This window comes from Plectropomus leopardus, chromosome 12 (genome assembly GCF_008729295.1).
Source record: "Plectropomus leopardus isolate mb chromosome 12, YSFRI_Pleo_2.0, whole genome shotgun sequence".
NCBI lineage: Eukaryota > Metazoa > Chordata > Actinopteri > Perciformes > Serranidae > Plectropomus > Plectropomus leopardus.
The window spans coordinates 9359180-9382181 of NC_056474.1; the positions used below are offsets into that span (position 1 = coordinate 9359180).

At 41.5% G+C, this 23002-nt stretch overlaps 1 protein-coding gene across 4 annotated transcripts in view; it reads right to left on the minus strand.

The window, feature by feature from the left end:
• mib1 (MIB E3 ubiquitin protein ligase 1) overlaps positions 1-23002 on the minus strand; it is a 68406-nt gene that overhangs the window by 8059 nt on the left and 37345 nt on the right. For all 4 annotated transcript variants that reach the window (XM_042497194.1, XM_042497193.1, XM_042497192.1 and 1 more), the window contains exons 13-16: positions 5630-5762; positions 4480-4566; positions 3827-3985; positions 1357-1538 (exon numbers count right to left, since the gene is read on the minus strand). In XM_042497194.1, coding sequence (XP_042353128.1) covers positions 1357-1538; positions 3827-3985; positions 4480-4566; positions 5630-5762 — 561 coding nt within the window. The remainder of the gene's footprint in view (positions 1-1356; positions 1539-3826; positions 3986-4479; positions 4567-5629; positions 5763-23002) is intronic.

The window sequence follows — 23002 nt, forward strand, 5'->3', positions numbered from 1 at the left end:
AGGAACAGAGGGAGGAAAGGGCAAGAAAAGGAAACAAAGCCTAACATGAAACATTTTTAGCAAAAAAAGGAAATCAATAAGGTCGCCTGATGACTTTCCCGAGATGGTGCTTCTTCGTTTTGCTCCGTCAGGTTTTACAGTCTCTGTGAGTGCAGGAATTTACTGAAAGACACTAAATACATTCCTGTAAATTCATCCTTTTCATCCTAGTGTGTATCAAAGGTTTTCTGCTCACTGAAAGACTCATCACACGCATCATTATGTTCATTTGATGAGCAGCTCAGTGTTATTTGGTCACATAAATTTGAAAAGCCGAATGAAAAACAAACACGCACAGATTTAAGTTATTACAACTACATCTGCATTAGTGTTATTATTGTCAGGATATTGGGATTTCTTGAAAAATATTGATATCTGATACAATTTTCAATACTATGGGGACAGTGTTGATCTGCCGCTATAGTCTCAGCATCTGATGTATTTTCTTTTTTATATTATTTTAGTAATAGCCCAGTATCACTGCTAGACAAGCACACACAGAGACACACGCACATATACATACATACAAACAAACAGATAGACAGACAGACGGTCGCAGACTTAAGATTAGCTCTATGTGATTAAAAATGGGCAAAGCAAAAGAATTGCGTTTTAGTCTACTACATCACCCCTCCAACTTGTTCAGAAATTTAATTTTTGATATTTAAGAGACAGTAAAGTAACAAAAAAGTTACCATTGGGTACCAATACCAAATACCAGGTACTGAAACTGGAACTGGTATGGGTTCTAATGCAAACAGTACCCAACCCAAGAGAGCACAGCTGTTACTGGTGTGTGAATGCTATGTAAAATGAGCAATGAAACCGCTTTAAAATATTCAGAATCAATATGTATTGATAAATCAATATTTTTGACAGCACTAGTCTCCATGGCTGTTTTGATATGACAAGAAGTTGTCTACTTAAGGCTTATTTAAATCTATAAAAAGCACTACATAACAAATAACTCCCCTTTAAACTACATACTGACATTTTTCAACTGATTTTGCACAAAAAAAAGATATACCATATTGTTTTAAGTACTGCGCTTTAGACGCTCAGATTCTTCTTTTTAACTTAAGTCCAGGCATTACATTACGTTGCATTCGTACACTCATTCTAAAGCAACTTAAAATACTGGAATGTACTGGCTGTTTCCAGTCTTTACACAAAGCTAAGCCAACTGTCTCCTGGCTGCAGCTTCATATTTAACAGACAGACATGAGAGTGGTATTGATCTTCCCATCTAACTCCTGGCAAGAAAGCAAATAGGTATATTTCCTAAAATGTCAAAGTATTCCTTTAAGGCATGTTTACCTGCTCTTTTCTTTGTGGCATTTGGCCAGAGCCTTGCAGAGGCTGGGGTCTGGACACAGGTCTAGAGGGGACTGGCCCTTCTTGTTACGAATGGTCAAGTCCGCTCCATTAGCTGCCAGGAAGCAAGCGATGGATGCTGCACTCTTCTTTTCTGCCCCCTGGGTGCCCAGGCCCATGATTAACTGCAAGGAACCAGACAGACACACAAAAACAGATAAATCAGAGGCACATCAGGCACTTTTTACTTTTGACACAAAAGACTATTTGCAAGTTGAATCCAGTGGGACCAGTGTCTTGTCTCTACCTTTAAAACTGCCATTAAAACCATTAATGCACAGAGTAAGGAGAAAGATGAGTAAGGGGGCTGATTTTAATATTATTCAGATGGCCTTCAAAGTTAAATTCAGATGGACCAGATCAGATCTCCACTAATTACCCAATCAAAGACATGCCTCAAGATGGCTGTCAGGCAGCGTAACCCCCGCGCCCCAACCCAAAATCCCATTAACTGTCCCGTCTCTCTTTTTCTCCTCAAGCTCATCGCTTCTCTCAGTCTACCCCAACTCACAGCTTCTATCTCTCTCTTTCTCTCTCTCTAGCAATTTGGGCCTTCCATGTCTGATTGTCTTCAACCAGTAGCTTTTACATCTCTGCTGATGGAGCCATCGGGCCGGCTAATTCAATTCTCATCTTGAAGCAGGGGGAGAGCTATGGGAGAGTGACCCAACTGCACATATCTCAATTAGGCCCGCTGTCTGTCTGTTCCGCTCCTCTGCGGGGAACCAGGAAGGGGGGATAGCAGAGAGGAGAGAGAAGTGGGAGGGAGACAGGAGGTGACAGGTAAGTGTGTAGCTGCAGTTCAGCCCTGTAGCCTTAAACCCATCCCTGTAGGGATTAGTGATGTGGTGTTAACATGAAGAGAGTTCAGGTCTGACATGCCCCTGTTGGCCTCCACAGAGGGACCAGCTCGTTCAGGCTGGTCGAGAGGCTGCAGCGAGCTGGTTGGCTGCTCAGTGAAAGTGTCAGAATGATGGGCCACTGCAAACTGGGCTGTCCATCGATGCAGATGACGGCAGGGACTAAGGAGCACTGAGTTTCCTGTCCAAGTGTGATCCGTCACACTTTGTCACACACCGAGCTCAATTACTGATCTTCACACAGGTGTGAAAACAGATCCTGCAGATTGCTGCCAAGACAACACTAAATACTGTCAACCAACTTCATAAGTGCTAAATGCTGTTACGGGATGTATTCTGTAACATACTACATATTTATGACAGTGAATGCTCTAATAAAATAAAATAAAAATACTATTTAGCGTGGTTTGTGTGTTCTCTATTTTTTTATAGGTTTCCTCTGTAAAAAGTTGTATTTTTACAGCCCTGAGACAAAAAGCTCATGAGAAGTGGAGAATAAAATATGTCTTGTATGTCTTGTCACATCAATTGATGTTAAATGTTTACTGTTATTTGAAAAGGTTTAAGACAAATTCAAGATGCTAGTTAGCCAGTTTGCTCCTCCTAACATTAATCGTTTGTTTGCTTTCCCCACTTCCGTTTTCCTTCTCATGCGCTGAGCTGAACTGTCAATATGAGTGATTTCACTCACCACTGAGCTCAGCCAGCTCTGATGCTGATTCAATAGGCTGAAATGGCTGAGGAATAGCCGAAAAGGGCCAACTACTGCCAACAATGCAGGACTCACCACAAAAACTAGGGGTGACAGATGCTCACCAACAGCCCGCTGTGTTAGGGCCTTTAAGTTGTGGCATTAGAAGACATCTGTGGGTTTCTATTACTATGTTGTTGCTACATAGTTATTACAGAATCACAAGAACCGTGGTAATGACTTGTTGCCGTCTCAACTATGAATACTGCTCTTTAATCTCAGACACAAACAAAATCTCCAACAAGTTGCAAAAGGTGCATTATTCTGTCTCACACACAGGGCTTGTGTGAAAAGGAGGCATAAACTCTCCCAAGGTGTGAATACGTTTGTATGTGCCTTGGCCCTAAAATACACTGGTGACTTATCCCGGATGTTTCCCAGTGTTCTGCCAAAATGTATGCTGGGCAAGACCATCAAATGGAAAAAGCGGGTATAAAATATGAATGGAATGAGTTTCTAAACTGTAACTTGAGCCATAAGTGAAAGCAGAGTAATGGCAGATGGTCTTAAGTTCTTATAGAATACCGCATTAGCGTGTGCCATTTGTAGGCAGATACATTTGGGAATGCTAAACTGAATCACATCAGCCTATTGGATAACAAGGTGCCACATTTCCTGATTTCTACAATATGCTTCCAGTACTTTCAGTTTGTTGTTTCTTTGCATTTTCGTGGCTGTTAAATGACACATCGCTGTTTCATTTAATGCTTTGATGCGTTGTGATACCTTAAGGAACCTTGACCCAAGTAAATTACTGTGATCTAGGAAGGAACAATGAGGTTAATAATAGATATATACGCACTGTGTTCTTGGAGGGTTCCCAGGGCTCTACTTTGCTGACGTCCTGCATATCTTGGAGTTGTCGCAGTTGGGACAGTGTGTGGTGACGCAGTGCCTCGTGAAGTGGTGTGTCCCCGTCCTTGTCCTGCACGTCAAGCTTGGCCTCTGCCCGCACCAGCAGCTGTGAAGAAAAAGCACATAAATAGTCACACAAACAAGCAGTCAAAGAGATACTCCAGCAGTAACCGTAAAACAACTTTAATTTTATGCTACAATGCAAATGCCACAGTGCTGATTTATAAGGGTTGCTGCTTACAATGGACTGCCTCAGTGTTGAACTCCCCAATTATGGAGTGCATTTTTTCTTGAGTCCACAAGATGGCAACGTGGCAATCTCAATTCAATACTACGCCAAATGACTGTAACCAAGATGCTGCCTCAGTGAGCGTTTTCCCTTTACAGCATCAATCTGAAGCAGGACCTCATTCAGCTGCAGGACATCCACCAGTGTAAATTAAATGTGGGGCTGCACTGATGTTGTTCTACTCCCTTTTGTGTATAGTCAAGAATGAGGGACTGATAAATAGATAACTAGAGACACGAGTTTCCGCTTGTGGAGATGGAAAAGGATGATAAGAAATGATAGAGGGATAAGAAAGAAGAGGGCTCACTAACCCGGACTATCTGGGTGTGTTGACGCTCCACTGCCAGGTGTAATGCCGTCTGCTGGTTGACGTTCTGGATGTCTAAGCTGGCATTGCCCTTGGAGGCGGAAACAGGAGAGGAGCAACACACACAATAAGCATATGGGCATTAGTGCATACATTAACAAGCCACTATAATGAGTCACACAGACATATGTGCACATAAATATGACAGAAAAGTGATAAATGTAGACAAAGAGGGAAAAAATGATTAAAAAGTAAAATCAGCAGATGAAAGATTGTAACAACCATTCTGGCTTTATGTGCCATGACAGAAACCTTCTTTCCTTCAACCCCGCAGACCAACAAAGTGTCACCTAGGGGGTTGGAAGAAAAAAAATCGCATCCTGCAATAACGCTGCATGTGATTGTCATTTCCAATTGCGAACACCTCAGCTGAGGAGATGTGGAAGGAAGATAAGCATTGTGATCAGGCAGTGTGTGAAATCCCCAAGTAATAAGACTGACTGACTGGCTGGCTGGTTGGCAGGGAATCTGCAGTGCACCTTGTAGTGTGGTGCAATTTCTGAATAGAAAGCTGAGCCATCACTGCGAACCAGCCCATTGCAGGGACTTGGGGGGGGGGTGAGAAAGGCCGTCCCCAGCTGAAAGGTAACTTGCACAGCGAGCGTTCATGCGTTGGAATGTTGCAGCAACATTGCTGCCTTGCACCATATCCTAATTAACCCAGTTCCCTGCTTGGTCAGGTGACTTTGGCAGTAAACTCCTGTATGTGTTAGTCTTCAGAGATTTAAACCTGCAATCTCAGATGGGAAAAGAGCACTAACCTATGATTGCAAGAGGAGGAGGATATGATAGCCCAACAGCACTAAAGAGTACCCCTGGAGGGCCTGTGAACCGTATGGATTCAATAAAAAAAATGGCACTTATAGCAGCTTCAACTGGTCTACAGCTTGCTGGCTGCAGGGAGTGCAGTGGAAGCTGCTCTTAATGGTCTGCAGTCAGGGAGAGCCAGAAGTGCAGGCTGAGCTGATACAGCTATGCTTTGGGCTAATAACTGTAAACAAAAGTGGTCTCTTATAGAGTATAAACTGCATTTGTTGTAAGTGTTAAGCATGCATTAAAAACAGCTATATATACATCTGTAAGGGTGTAGTTACCTGGTGCACCAACAGCTCAGCCACCTCCACGTGGTTGTTGAGGGCAGCCAGGTGCAGTGCGGTGTAACCGTCGTCCTTCTTCTCGTCTACGATCCAAGGCCGCGGCAGTTTGGATAGCAGCACACGCATGGCACTGCACAGAGAGGACACGTGGAGAAGAGCGAGAGTTTGAATGGGCTGAGCTGGGATGCATGACGGAATAAAAATCCAAGAAGGTACAGAAAATAAAGTCGATTTAATAGTTTAGGATGTAAACTGCCAAAATGAATCTATCTGTGACTGAATGTCTCATGCACTGTATGATAGTTGAGGGGCCAGACGCGAGCTGCTGTAAGCAAACACATCACAGTGTCTGTACTGCTGATACAGAGCATATTCCAACAGACTTTTTTTTTTTTTTTTTTTTTACAGCAGAGCATATCCCATTTTCACACATGGGGACAAGAATACTAAATCAACTTAGGGAGGAGTTGCTTTCCCAAGCAGAGTGTTATTTACATCAAGCTTTGAGCGGTACAAGAGCTGTGTGTTATTTTAGAGTACCCGGCCCCCTACCATCTCCTCAGTTAAAAAGGGATGCCACTTTTCCCTTGATGATGCGCAAAAGCGCCTATCATTGGGAGGCAAAATGGTAATTACACAAGATTTAGCTGCATTCACTCAGGTTCCCTCCTGGGGAAGAAACAGACAGGGTGGGAAGGGAGAAAAAATGTCACTGTTTAAACAGTGGTGTTTAATAGAAGTAGCCCGGCGTGGTGAAAAGAGTCAGTCGGTTTTGAGCCGCTGAAGGTCATTTAGAGGATGTGGGCCACAGGGAGAAGTGGCTGCAAAGACAAATGTACAAGAGGAAGGCTGAAAAGAAGTCAGTGTCACAGTGGGGATAAAAAGGGAAGCTGACTGTAACTCCCAACAGCATCATTAGAAAAAAAATGTGTCTGTTTTAGTAGTAAAAGAAAGTCACACAACACATTACCGGATAAATCCAAAGATCACAAAAAAGACTGCAGGGAAAAAACTCCATGCACTAAAAGTGGAAACCGAAGTTTTTTAGCTTTTCAGTTCTAGCCCCACCTATTGTCTCAAAGTGGTATTACTGTTGATGCGACTGTCACAAAGACTAATGGGATTGTTTTCAAATTTCCACAGAGCTTAGCATCTAGCCACAGATGAGCAATCGACACTAAATAATATCATCAATACACACAACATTGAAAAGAGACGGAAAAAACATATTCACGGAACAGGTACACTCATTTTGTAATTATTTTAGATAGTTATATTTTATTTGTTTTAAGATGAGAGAAACCAATATTTTCTTCAGCATAGTGTTACTTGATTTTGGCCATTGCTATGGACTCCGTTTGTTGCAGATTACTTGTTCTGCCCTCTGCCATTTACACTACTCCTGTGGACAGAAATTACAAATGCAAAATCACTCCTTTAATGCAAAATTACTCCTTTGCTGCAGATAGCTAGCACTGGACCAGGGAAAACAGACACCACAGTTCTCTGCCTGCTTTTGTTGCGCAATGGGTGACGCACCTCCTTTTGTGCCACAAATCTGTGCTTCATTTTTCGAGGGAGGTCGTACCTGGAGGCAGGCAGAACTGCATCGTGAAAGCTAGGCTAATAGCAAGCCATTTTTAACATAGCTTTTTTTTCCACTGTTCTATAGCTATTACATTGTGCAATCCACATTAAATTGAGAATTAAATGTTTAAACAAAAAGTTATCTCCGGAGGCTTTAAGCTGTAATACTGTTGTAATTTGAAATAAAAAGATTTGAGTTAACACCTTTCTTCCTACTAGCTTTAGTTAACTGTTTAAATGAAACCATTAGCTATTTGCCCCCAATTCCTGCCTCTCTTCCTTCTCTTCTTGCCATAGCCTCTGGGCACACATCCAGACATATGGTACATGAGAATACTAAAATGAGACGCATCTGTAATTTATTGTATGGTATGGCCAGTGCATCAGCTGAGAAACAAAGCCTGCAAACACTCTTAAATTTGTGCAAATGCTATGGAATATAAAACAAGATGCTTAAAAACACATATCCCTGAACGGGTCTTGCATCTTGTCTGTAGTTAGGTACACAATGTACCTTCAATAAGCATTAAAGCAGCTATGCTGGAGGGAACACTTTTGACCTTGATTAACCCTGAATAATCATGCAGGGCATATCTTTGAACTGCGACAAAAGAAGGCAGCCGATTTTACTCTGACTTTGATATGGCTGAGCAGCCCCCATGCGAGCACTGGAGTGTTTACATACACAACTGTAAGGTAAATAGGATCGGAAACAGTACAGGGAGGAAACGGGCTCCGGCACGGAGCAAGAAGGCCACAGCCTGCACAATCAATGAAAACTGTTAACTATTAAGACAGAGGAAATGAACGGAATGCAAACCAACATGCTGGCAGGCTTTCAGACTGAAGGTAATCAGGATGACTGGTTCCCTGCGGGTTTTTTGCTAAACCTACAGCTTGTCTCCCTCCTTCTGGAGTAATGAAAGAGAGCATCATCAGCACACCCTCTTGAGGAAAGCAGAGAAAGAGGGGCAGAGAGGCAGGGGGGCAGGCAGTCAGCACCTCTGTACGGACAGAGATCCGGGGCTGGTATACTGCTGCAGTGATGAACAGCGCAGCACACTGATCCCAGGCTCTCTCGCTCTCTCTCTCTACCTCTCATTGCACAGAGGCTTACGCACACACACACACACACACACACACACCTGCATTGCTTGCAGCCATCTTCAACCACTTAATGCAGAGGAGCACTGCTTAAATGTGATAGCAACCGCACCCATTCTGCCTAATCTCACATTCATAATGTGTCGCCTTTGTTACAAAGAATTATTTGCTTGCGTACTGTAGATTTACCATCTCGGGGGGGACTTTTGAGTAATTTCATCCGTGGCGCTCCCACTGGGTAGGAGTTGAGACTTAAACAAGCAAATTATTCAAGAAAAGACCTTGCCACATCAGATTCTCGCCTGGAGCTATAACATAAAACTTATTCCCAGCGGTTAAACACAGCACTCGTTTTGCTTTCTTTCAAGTAAGATTGATAGACAACACAGGAATGCATTTTTTTAAACTACAATAGTTTCCATCAGTATCAAGGGCAATTGTCCCACAAAAAGCCTTTGTTCTTTTTGTGCCCATTTTCCTCCTCCTATTGGTGCAATGTATAACATTTGTGCGATCTGGATTGGCTGGAAAGATCTCCTATATGTAGAACAACTGGCCAATAAATGCACGCCTGCAACACTATAGGGGCAGACTGGCGCCTTCTAGTGTTAGAAGCAGGCACTTGAGTGCTGGGCAGGTGTAGGAAGCCCCTCCAATAGAAGTCAAGATTGACAGGCTCCCTGCCACGCTGGGCGAAATGGGCGGACATTAATATTAATGCCCCATACTGGCACTGCTGCATTGCAGTTAAGCTATTTGCTGTAAAGGCAGAAAAAAAGAGAGTGAATTAAGAACCAAGAAATAAATCCCAGTTGTTTTTTTATCTCTTGGGTAAGTGATGTTAGCAGTGACCAAAGGGGGTATGAGAGAAACTGCGTGTTGGCCCTTGAGGTAGGAAGACAGAAAAAGAGAGCGAGTCAAGTCAGCTCAGGCTGCGGACCTTTAACTGAGCAGAAGACACTGGCTTGACCTGGGAATTAACATTTAGACAACTCAGGTTATCTGCTGTGGGAGGAGAGCGATACTTAGAGTGAAGTGAGGATCCCCTTATTACAACTGAACTTTAAAACCAACGCTATGCTGCGTGTGAATGCAGGAGGATGTGCAGCTGAGGAGAGGAACTGTAGAGGAGAGAGGTAGAGAAGGGGAGACATGATGGAACTGGGTCACCCTGTGAGAGATCTCAAGAGTCCCTCAGGAGAGCCACACTGGGGCCTGTTGTCTTGGGCTGCAATTTGTCATTGACCGGGACGCTCTCTGACGCCCTCAGCTCTGTGTGTGTTGGCGTTTGTCATTGTATGTAAGACAGTGGAAGTGTGTGTGCACGTGCCACAGTGTGTGTCAGTGTAGGGGTCGACAGGTCCCTTCTGCTGCCCTCGCCTGGCTGACAGCCATCTGTGTGGTGGTCAGTAGCCGTTATTACAACAGGAAGTGAGAGTCGGGGGACAATAACTTCGGTAGGACAGGGCAGAACGGGAACAGTCAACATCCAGCCTGAGATTAATGGCTGCGGACAAACATATGGTTACTCTGATGTAGGAGACGTGTTTGGCATACCGTCATCCGTTAACTAAGGCTTCAAGCTTGAGAAAGGAGATTCTGAATAGGAAATTAGTCGCCAAAAGGTGCCACCTGCCTTGGGAAAATAAAATGCTTTATAAAACTGATAGTGGAAATGATCAGTCTTGCAACTGTGACTCTACTTATATGGTTAAACATACTGTACGGATCAGATCTATACCAGTGCGTATAGATACTCCATAAGTTGACCAAAATGTTTGTAACCATCAAAGTTAATCCTTGACCTTGAAAAACAAACCCACCTCCAGGACCTTTTACCAACTTTTTCCAGAGCTTTAGGCTGAATCTCATGGACTTCTATCTATATCTATACTCCTTTTTAAACTTTAGGAAACAGGCTTGATTTAAAATCAAACCCAGACGAGAAGTCCGAAAAGTGCAATCGATTAAATTGTAACAGACACTTGGCCGGCATGTCAAAAGATCCATCTCCATGACAACTGAGGAAACTCTATTCGCTGATGAACACCATTTGATATGGTTGTAAGCCTTTCAGGGCTGGGTACCGATTAAACTAAAATACCAGTACCATTAAAGTGAAACCGATACCAAAAGAGTACTGTATTTGATACCTTTTTCATTTCTACTTTATTTGATACTCATCATGTGAATAGCATTCAGTTGCGTAAAATGCTACCAGACTCGAATCCACCACACCACAGAATGTATGTTTTGTAGCTACTGCGGTAGTTGGAAAAAACTGAACGATGCTTGAAGTGATTGGCTGCAAGCAAAACTGTATAAATTTTTCTTATAGATCTGGGTACAAAAAGGATCGAATGCAGGTATCATTTGACTGGAGAAGTTTTGGCCTGTTTTGCACTGCCTATTTTAGGAAGGAATTGCACTGTTAAGGCACCTCGCCACTTTGTATAAATGGTAAAATCATAGAATAGGTGAAAAGAGTTGTCTCGACTCTTAGCCAGCAATGGAGATAACAACAGTGCCACAAAGGGTCTGTGTAAAAGGGATGGCAGGTATGCTGGCTAGACAGTTGGGATTTTTTGACAGCGTGTTATTTTTGTAACCCCTCCGCAGGGGATTTTAAAAAAGCAGCTTGCAGTAGTAGGAACAGCAACTGTAAATGTCTGCAAACTTGGAAAAAATGAGATTTGGTAGCTCCTTACCCTCCGAGCAAAGGAATAAATTAACCGCCACACAACAAGGATGGTAAATTATTGTTATTGCAAGGGTTGCGTTGACTGTTGTGTTCAACATCATGCCTGTCACACCTCCTTTGTTTCTGTAACCCTGGCATGCTATCTAAAATCATGCTTTTGCCCGCCATAGTTTGGTTCTATGTAAAAATGCAAAGGCGACATAAAGATGGGATTATACCATAGCACTATCTCTGTGTAAAAAGGGCTTTTGATGCTACCTGTTGTTGGCTTATTCCGGTCGTTACCTTAAAGGTATTAAGGACTGGTATCCAACCTTAAAGCCTTAATCTGGTGAGCGTTCCTGTATTTTAAACTATTTTGTCAGAAATGGTTTTAGATGCCTAACCTTATCCATACTGCCTTTAATAAACTCAGCTGGTCACGATGTTCCACGAGGTCTGTGTGTATATTCCTCCCCCAAATACCGGTAGGATTTTCTTTTCTTCCTTATTGGAACAGCCTTTCAAGATGAGACGACTTTAAGAGGATACATGAGGTGTCAGCTCACAGGGGACAGGATCAATACTTTCAGGTCCTTTGAAATAGTGAACCCTGTTCCCAACAAATCATTCACAAATGCAACACACCAACTCCGAATGGAACCCTCCTTCCCCTTTTCCACTCTGGGCAGGGAGCCGCTCTTCATCATGTGTGAGAGGTTTGGAAGGCACAGAGTCCTTAAGTCCGTGGCAGCTGGGAGGGTTAGAGCCATAAAACTTTTCAGGATTTCACTGATCCTAAAACATGCTTCTTTGAAGGAGAAGCTTACATGTTGCTTATTTTTGAAAATGTGTGTGAAAATGAAAAAGGCATAACTTCAAACAAGGACCCTCATTTATCAGTCAAGCATACAAACCAGCGCAGATCCGAGCAGAGGAATCAGCTTACGATAGGGTTTATGTGTGATTCATGAAATGTTCTTATCCTGGCGATCACAGCATACGAATGCGGTCGTATGTTGATAAATGCGATCGCTGAAAACAATCGTCATTTACATATAAATATTTAGGGTTTCGAGGCCTCGCACCGAGAGTTTACAACACGGAGAGGCGAAATACAGCTAAAAACAGAAAACTCCTCTAAACTGGATACAGAAATGCTGGTGTACCCGGTTCAATTTAACCAACTGGTTCTGTTTGGCAGCCTGAAAAGTGTCATCAAAGGAAGCTGAAAACAAGCACAGTATGGAGAGAAAATAATGCTGCGTTAAACAGTGTTACAGTGAACAATCGAACTCCAGCTGAGATTAGAAAATGTAATTTATACATCCATGATATGTACCGACCTACAGACTACATATATTAAAAATATTCATCCATATATTGTATAATAGTGATATTGTCATGATATTCATATATAACAGACCCCAAACATGGCAGTGTGTATTGGTGCTGTTTTCATACAGGTGGCGGAGGAGACAAGGACACCCCACATGTCCGAGTCAGACAACTGTATAAATGTTATCACTAGGCTACTAGTATTTAAATAATTACAGAGTTGCAAAGTTTATTTATTTAATTTAGTGATAAATGATATAAATATTCTTTGACTTGTCAGTGTTTAACTTAAAGCTTTCAGATGAATTCGAGTTGGGCAGCAGCGGCGTTCAGCCTTCAGTCAGCCTGCAATTAGTCCCACAAAGCCAGGACACTGCAAGCTGTGAGAGGACGTAACAATACGTTTTCTCACATTTACAATACATTTTCAAGTCATTAATATGTGGCTGCAAATACTTAGACGTCAGACAAAACATGGTCTAATAACAATCAACACTGACTCAAACTTGCATACACAAGCTGAGATCTGAAGTGAGATATGATCATAGCCTCCGTTCACTTCCACATTGATAAATGCCGAGCTTTGCATGGAAATGACCATATGCCCAGTTTTCTGCTGTACGTTTGTTTCATAAATGAGGGCCACTAAGTGGAAACTTAAGCATCGATTCCCCTGCTGTCACTACATAAAACAACAGACATTGGAGATGACAAATAATTCAAGCCTTTAATCCCCTTGCAAATTTTACTGAATGATTTTTCAGATTCTTTGAAGTTAATCTGGGCCTTCACTCCACTCCTACAAGCAACTAGTTACCAGTTCACTTTGTCAGGGCCGTTCCACAGCTCCTAGCCACCCTGCTGTGGATGGAGTAAATAAACACAGATAGCGTCCGGGCCAGCAGTGCAGCATAGAGCTGAGGACAAGAACCTAGCTGGCTCCGCTCAATAAAAAAAGGCTTTCATTACCATGCCGTGAAGAGAATAATTTTCCCTACAATGTGACCTTCCCCTGCCTGCCTGTACCTGAGGCCCCTGAGTGAGCATGCTTTTATTAAGGACTATTTGCATAAACCGGGAAGGGGGAAGACGGGAAAGGGGTGCATTTCTATGATGTTTTGGTTATCACTATAGCTATAGCCTGTGCCTTGAAGGTTGTTTAGGAGACGCCAGGTGCATTCTCAAACATCTCAGGTACAGTTGTCTGTCCATTTGGGAAGTAGGTGGGGGCCTATAACAGCTTTGCTTTAATTAGCCTTAAATCACCTGGTATTATGGGGCGTCCTGATTCATAGGAGGAGGAGAAGGAGGCAGCAAGAAAGTCAGAGAAGCCCAATGGCGCGTTAATGTCCCATTGGTTCGCGATGACCCAATTATTTTCCCGTGCTACTCTTCCTTTGCACTTTATACTCCTCAGCACCTTGAGAAAGCCTCATTCTCATTTCTGCACCAGCAGCCATAACAGTCATAATATACATCCTTTTACCCAAAAAGTGACGACTGATGTAAAAGATAAAGCAAGGACAAGCAGATTAGATCAGAATAAAGAGACACGTCTAAATCGCGCACACTATATCGAACAAACACTCAATAGCATCATTACCTATAAAACAGCCACGCAATTATTGCACAGCACTTTTCATACCGTTTGGGTAGCCCTGAAACATGAAGTAATATCTTGAGTCTCTTGCTGGTGAAAACTGGGGACAGTTGAACAAATATGAATAAAACTGAATTGAAATGAACCTGCTGTGTGGAAATGACTCCCAAGTAGTTGACCTAGGACTGACAAAAGGAGTAAACACACTTGTGCAAATAACAAATTTGAAAGATGACAAAACCACGCCATAGGATGTGGTAATAGCATTTTGAGTGGCTGACTTGACGTAGGACAAAGTATACAAACCGAGGAAGAGAAAATGAAATATGTAGCTCCCATCACTTATCAGCCAAAGATACAAACAGACTCGAGTACGCTGTCAGTAGAGCATCCACACTCACTGGCCTCTCTTTCCTGTCGTTCCAGTCGATGCACCTCAAACAAGCTGCTAACAGAGCAAAGAAAACCCTCTCTAACCCCTTCACCCTGCTCAATACATTTTCATAACTCTTTTATAATTTTCTCTGACTGAAATACAGATAAATTCATGAAAACAAAACCTAGTTGTGGATATCTACTATGACATATAAGTATATCTTTGAAGCCGTTTAACTTGATGTATGTAATGTTTTTTATTGATGGGTGTGACATGTTTTCACTCATCCACTGTTGGTTGGGAGAATATATGCTGTACTAAAAGCAAATTGTGGTTTTTGCCAACATCTGTACTTCATGGTTCTTCAAATGTTAAGATGGTGGTGAGAACCCAAACCCAGGCTTTAAAACATCTCCTCTGAAACCCAAGGCTAAGGCAAAACATGCTCCATCTGTGACTTTCTACAGTCAAAGGTACAAAGATATTATTGATCGACACTTTGAGCAGCTTTCTTAATGCTGCCTAGATTCTAGCCAAAGTTACAAGCTGCAGCAAATTTGTCTTTGGACTTTTTGGAGGCTCTTTGTGTAGGGATGGGCATGAGTACTCGAAGAGGCCTTCTTGATTTGGACATCAGTATTTAAATTTTTTTTTTTTTTTTTACTGTTTAAAAAGGATAAAATCTTATTACACTGTAGAGCTGTGCACAATGCAGTGCCCTATTGTCTCTCTGTTTATCAGACAACTACTGCTGTGGGAGTGTGAGCTCCATGCCAGGAAACACAGGGTTACTACTGGTATCGACACTTAAATTTAATGCTTATTAAGACACATTTTACCTAATTTAATACAGATTTTTTGATTTAAAGTGAGTTAGGTTAATCTACATTGTACCAACCGGCAAGTGCCAGCATAAAGTAAAAAGACAGTATTAGGTTCAGAGTTGGGTTTTAAAGATTTATATCATCAAAAATGTGCACTTTCACACGGGCTTAACTCATTTGGACAAAAAGTAATTTAAAAAATGCTAAAAAGATTGGATAAAATCTTTGTTGCATTTAAGTCTTCACAAACTCAAATTTAGGACTATCTATTTACCCTAAAATTTATGAAATTGAATTTAAGACATTTGAAGTACCTGCAGACAGCCTAGACAGTTGGTGATTGTTTATTTTATTACGTGAATGCCGCTGTTACACTGAATGTCCCACCGAGCCCCATTCAAACTTTAAAACTTTATGTGGAAAACAAAACAAAGTGTCCAGATTTGGCTGTTCAAGAGGAATGAACAGCCAAATCTGATTTGACTGGCATAATTCTGAGTTGGGTAGAGCCCTAAAAATGACCATCCCTACCTTTGTCGATGGTTTCTTTTTACACTGGTGGACTTGAGCCAAACTCTCAATCTCCACTTAGTTAGGTATGCTCTTGGCCTCAGGTTGAGTTACAGAAATACCTGAATTTAGAATTTAATATGTCCATATTTTACCACCTTGCCAGGTTATTAGCAGTCTTCGTGTTGAGCCACCATGTCATTATCATCTGAATCATTTTCAGGTTTTTGGGCATAAGCTCACCCACCCGACAGCATCTAAATGACTTCTTATCTGTGAAGCCAATGTTTCATTTCTGAACGACAATGACTCTTTAATTGTGACTGAGATACTGGCCATTTTGTGATTAAAAAAGTTCCTTTCAGTTTCCATGAAACAAAATCAGACTTACTGCTGCCTGGTGAAATTAACTGCGAGTGCTTCCATGCTGAGGTACAAAGCAGTAAATAGAACAGAGGGATTGACTGGGTTTTGCAGAGCGGTGGAGAATTCAGGCTCACTGAAGGTCCTTCGATCGACAGCCTCTCAGCAGCATGCCACACTGTCACCATACGGGCAGACAGTCTGAGAGGCTCCCATGATCTACAGTCTCAGTGCAAATCTAACACTTTAAATCACCCCTCGCTCTCTGGCCTGCCTCCCACCTTTCTGCCCCCACAAACACGTTACCCTCACCTTCCCCCTGAAATGCTCATTTCTACGTGAGGGTCTCTTAACACACAGCAGTAACAGTATCTTCCCCTTCAACGCAACAGAAAAACGAGGACAACGCATCATCAAATTCTCTTCCACAGTAATTGGCAGAACAGATCCAAAGTGACACAAACAAGCTGCCATATTGCAGCTGATGAATCTGACTTTTTCAGCAGTTACACTTCTAGGCAGACATGCTGAGAAAGACGCTGTGGCTGAAAGAGCGGTTTGGTAATTAAAATCTATTGTTTGCAGTGGGAAATAATGGGGATCAAAGGGCCTTGTATCAGCTACTGCCTCCCCTAAGCGCTGAGACAACAGGCCATATGCCCCAGAGCAGCACAGAAAATGTCTAACAGCCAACTTGTTAAATGGCAGGGGAATGGAGCTTGTATAAATGTACTATACATTAGCAGATAAGACTCTATAGAAACTTCCATGTATTCCACACAGATTTGTGATTCTCCAGATAGTGCAATGACAGCTTTCTCCAACAATTTTGCATGTCAATCTCTAAGCCTAATCCCAATAATGTCATGTTGGGGTTTATTCATTTTTTGACAAAGAAAGTGCTGTGCCATTGTCGATTTTCCTTAGCATTCTTTGCATGTTTGGACACAAGGATTCACACACACACACACCAAACGACAAACAAACAAACACAAATCCTTATCCTCTCTGACCTGTCATACTGCATTTACATGGGAGCCACTGACTTCAGTGTCCGTACGGGGTTACCAAGGTAACATGGTCTGCATTATTCAACAGCTAAGCTTGGTTTAGCTGTGAGCATCGGCCTGAATGTGTCCCTCAGAGTACATTAGGGTTACTAATACTCCATTCACTGACAAAAACTGTGTATGTCTGGACATGGGACAATGTTATGACTGTTTTTGACACATCACACAAGTTAACACCATTTCAAAGTTGTTCACACGAGACTCAGATCTGAGAGTTTTCGCTCCGTATACATCTGATAAAAGGTCACTGTATTTTTAAATTGAAAATTCAAAATGGTTTTAGAGAACTACTTCAACAACTTGCTACAAAAAATGTGGTCGATTTCTGATCCCACATTAGCTTTATCTCAAATATATACTTTTAAATATAAATATTCATATATAATGAGAGCAACATAAAAACTCAATTTTAGTGATTTTTTTTAATATAGGCATCCCTTATGTAAGTCCAGGGTGAGCACAAAACCTATTTTATATGTGAATATATTATCGATATTATTTCAGTATAGAGCCAAGCTCTACAAAGTACAAAACTGGAAAAAATGAAAATAAATACCACTAATTAATTACACCAGGCAACCAGCAAGTTAAAAATGTACTCGGTGACATGTTTTTCTGAGTTTTGTGTTGTGTGAAACCATATTTACTACACTGCAAGTTTTACACTGATGTTTTACACTGATGTTTTACATGCGTTCACTCAGCTAAGAAATATGCAGCGCGCTTCTCAGTGTTTCATAAAAAACACAGAACAAAGTGCCATCACTGATGTTAAAGCACCATCAAACGCAAAAATAAATTCTATTACTTATTTCAATACATCAAGTAAATAGATAAACTACATTTGTTTTTAAATGGGGGAAGAAAATATTGAAGATGCCTGACAGCTGTGCTGTAGAAGTATATCACCTCGCTCTGTCATATTTATTACCTGCATTGCTGAGGCACTTAAAGTGCCACAAATAAATCCTGCTCTTTCTAGGTTTGGCAAGTGGGCAAAAACCATACCATCAGTGCTTATAGTGCCTTCACAATGCAAGCATTTCTCTTTGCATGCTATAGTCACTTTCCCAAAAGCTCTTTATGTCCTTGAGTCCCTTCACTAAGAGATGTACCCCTCCCTATCCCTCCCTCCATCCATCCCTTGATCCCTTGTTTCCTCTCTTTCCCCTCCATCCATCCATCCTTCCCTCCCTCTGCTACCCCACCCCCCTCCCTCTCCCAACATGTGCTATAGCAACATAGCAGCCAGGACTCAATGTTTCAGCATGCCACAGGACAGACAGAGCATTACAGCATGGCTGAGCTTATCTATTGGCTCAGAGCCACTGTTGGCCCAGCCCTAGGAGGAAGTGTAGGCGTTCTGATTGGTCACAGGGGGATTGGGGCTTGTATCAGCTTGTCCTCTGGCTGATCTGTTGGACTGGTCCCAGCTCATACAGAGGTGGACACTGGGAGGGCATCTAGGATTGGGCGGCTTTTCAATTAAGTCACAGTGCACGCTGCAGCAAACCGGTACCCCGGCTCTCCAAGTGGACCAGTCACTGCACTACATCTTTAATGGGCATGCTCTTCAGTGACTAATTTAACTAGAATAAGCTACATAATGCAGATTCTAATTGAACATCAGAAGATAATAACTTCTAATACTAAGGAGATATGTAATTGCAAATAATAAATCCGCAGCATCAGTCTCTTTAGACTACTCACAATATGTTAAGGTAATTGTCCAACATAAGAATATTACCTTCCATTGAGGACTACAAGAACTCACTAAGTGCAGTTCATCTGGATTCCAAAGGCTACTTCAACATATCTCTCCGATCAGTTATCTTTTAATGAATTACAGCCGGGCACCTGAGTATACCCTTTCCCCTGACCAAGTTTATCACCTCCACCATCCTGCCTTCAGGAATTACTATCATATATTGCTCTGCAAAAACCGTGAGATCATACACATGGCAGATAAACACACAAACACTAATAGAAGGATCCCACACATTTTCATGGAGAAAATTTCAAAACTTTCCGTGACTTTTCAAGGACCAGTGATAAAATTTCCAATTCGGAAAAGCATGCACGTCACTATGTATGAGGCACTAGATATGCCACTTTTTGACACACACACACACACACATAACAGACGCCGTACATTACGTCACATATATGCAACCTGTCTTCAAAAGTAAAGCTTGGCCAGAATTATTCATGAAGAATGAGAGCCATAAAGCAGCAAATAAGCTGTGTTATTTTGCCTCACTTGACATGGCACATCTTTTGATGCGACAATTACGCATTGATATCTTGTGCAGCCCTAAGTCAACACATCTTGGAGCAAAGTTTAGGGATGTAGGATATTGGATTTTTTTTTTTTTCTCATTTGCCCGATAACCAATGTCGATATCGATCTATAAACTTTTGTTCACTGTCAGTAAAAAAAAAAAGAAAAGAAATATCGATTTGTTTACAGAAACAAACTAACAGAAAAATAAACTCGCTGTTAAGCTACATTAACTGGAATGTTATGCCTGAAAGATTACTGTAACAATTTATTTCATTACACACAACAAAATTCAATGACTTTTCCAAAACGTTCAGTGGTTTTTACCAATTCCATGACTTTTCAAGGAATGGAAAATTTGATTGTTAAATGACATGACTTTCTCGGGTTTTCCATGACCATGTGAATCCTGCTAATAGCAAAATGCTTAAGTGACATTGACTTTACCCTTTAAACCCTTATATTCTACTGTCAGGTATTGCATAAATGTGTATCTGCATATGAGCATATGGTGACAAGGAGGAACTCATACATTGTCCTCAGCAGCCACAACACCTTTCGGGTCACCTCTCTGTATTATAACAGTAGGTTTATTCGTTGGCTGTCCTCAACTGTATTAACTTCTAAAATCCTACACGCAATCATAAAGGCTATTTCAGGCTAAGCATAACTAACTGTTCACAAGTATGCACACATCTGAACTGGCCAAGTGCCAAATAAACACAGGTCATAAGCAGTATCCTGTGTGTGCCTCTGAGAAAATGGTCTTGCACACACGTGCACCCCTGCAGTTCATAAGTGTTTGTGCAGTTTGTGAGTCACTTAACGGTTACATGCAGCGCCAGTAAGGCACGGCAAAAAGATCAGAGGCAGGAGAGGCAGAGGAGCTTCCCCTGCAGTGAGGCTGGAGGGAACAATGGGCTGCTGGATCAGAGAGCCTGACTGCCACTGGCTTCCCCCTCCAGCACCCAGGTAGGTTGGCCCATTCATAAATCACTTTTATTCCTCCAAGCGCTCAACAGCCTCACCTCTTCAAATGATGCACTGTGTAAAGGGATGAGGAGGGAGGGGCAGGATGGGGGGTACAGGCGGGGGGGGAGGGGGGGGGGGGGGGGTTGTGGGAGAGGAGAGGAACTGACAAGAGATATAAAGTAAGCACGACGAAGAGCCAGGCTGATGGAAGAGGGGCATGGAGATTTACTCAAAAAAGCACAAACTGGACTCATTAGAAATAGCTCTAATCCCTCTATGATGTTGACTGGTGGGCAGGCACACAGAAAGGAGGAATTAAGACAAGCTGAAGGACCGACTGAGACTTCAACAGCAGGCTTGAAGCTAAAAAAAAAAAAAAAAAAAAAAAAAAAAAAAAAAAGCTTCATCACCACCTGAAGCTAACCCGAACTTTTAAGGAACCGCTGTGTAAGATTTAGGGGGATATATTGGCAGAAATTGAATATAATAAGGATGTTTTCTGTAGTGTATAATTGCCTGAAAATAAGAATAGTTTGTTCTCCTTACCTTAAAGTGAGTCATTTATATCTACAGAGGGAGTGGGTCCCTAGTTTTTGGAGGTCAACTTGTTGCGTTGCCATGTTTCTACAGTAGCCCTGAATAGACGAACCAAACACTGGTGTCCTCTAAGGCCATTTGCACTTTTTTGTCAGCCACCCGAGTAAAAAGCCCAACTGCAACAAGCAGTTTAAACTCAAAAGAAAGAGCTCTCATCAGGACGGACCATCATTTGAAATAACCCAAAAATACATGTTTTGTAGTAGTTTTATAACTTCGAATCACAGTGGAAGCAGTCAGGCTTTCTGAAATTGGTCCCAAAAAAAAGAGACTACTTAATGTCAAAGACAAAACAAATTTGTACAGATTTATCTTAATTAAGAACAAATAAAAAACAAAATAATTGATTGCATTCACCCCCACAAGTCAATACTTTGTGGAGGCAGCAATTACAGCCTTGACTCTATGTGTGAACACTTCCCAAGCTCTGTTATGTTGCACGAGATCCGCAAGAAACAAGCCACAAGCCACTTTAAAGTCCTGCCACAAATTCTTGATCAGAAAGAAGCCTGCTGCAGAGAGGAATCATCCTCACAGTATGACGCTGCCACCGCCGCTCTTCATGGTGGGGACTGTGTGTTTCTGCCAGTGTGCGGAGTTTGACTTGCACCAAACACAGAGTTCACTCATTGACTAACCAGCAGTGGGCCTTCCAGATAGAGTTGTTATTAACATGGCATCACTTTTCAGACAGTGATTAACCATTTGAATGTTGAGCAAATCGGCTTTTTTTTTTTTTTTTTTTTTTTAAAACACAGGAAGCAGGCAATTAGCAACAATAGAAAAAATTATCCCCAAAAAAAGAACCAGAAGATTGTGTAATTTATTAATTTAATTTATTATTTTAAGGGAAAAAATAAGACGAAAAGAATACTGCAAACAAGACTAAATAATTAAAATAATTCTGTAACATTATTTTAAATATGTAATTTTGATAATTATAAATATTTTTCCCTGGCTTTTTTTTAAAAAAAAAGTCTAAATCTACTAATTTCTTGCAATTTGTGGAACATTTCTTACCAAGTTGCTCATTGTCTTTTTTCTCATGTTTTTGAAAGAAATCGCACCAATTTGCTCAAAGTTTAAAGGTTTAAAGACCTATAAAAGTCGTTTGAAAGCAGTACAGGAAAAGGTTTTAAAGGGTTAAGGACTGGTGATCTGTTCTCATTATCTAACATTTCATAAAATGTCTAAAAATACCACGGTTGGTTTATGGAGAGAATATAAGATGAACTCTATTTGAGAATTAATTCTGCTGCAATTATTTTTTTTAAAAAATAAATAATTTAAATCAATAAATATAACAACAGGAAAAAAAATCCTTCTAATATCAAAAATTCTACAAGAATTGTAATCAGCTATAATTAATGTTGCATTTTTGCATCCTTTTTTCCACCACACTTACCCCATGCTACAAAAGTTTAATAAATATATGCCGATAATTACTCTCTTTCAACACATTTTTTACACCCACAATGCATCTTCTAAACAATATAAAGCATCATTAAAACATGCAAATTCCTGATCTCGCAGCAATCTGTTTCATTACTATTTTTTAATTTAAATGGAGATATGTCGTAAGCAGCACTCGTAGGGAGAACAACACGTCCCACCCCTTCATCCAGTGAAAGAAAGCACATCCATTAGTCGACCCTTTTCTTATTGATCGATTAACTGCTCAGCTAAACATTCAGCCCTGCGCTATTCATCATGGAGGGGAAGATGTAAGCCGTGCTGCTGAGTTTCAGGGGGCAGATGGGATGTCGGGATGTAATTGAGATTAAACTGGTGGGTTGGGTGGCTGGAACCGGTGGGGTGGAGACCCACTGAGGGGATACACAAAAACACACAAGGGCATCGTCTGTGGAGATAGTTATAAACCCCTAACCAACTGAGTGGGGGGATTAATGCACACCATCAAATGCACGTGTCAGATTTACAAGTGCAAATGCAACATGACAAATTAATAAGTAGTACACGGAAAGTTCCATTATGAGGGAATTACAGCGTTCAATTTTAAGCGGTGTGTAAATGTAGAGACTGCGGGGCAATAACAGGTGGACATTCA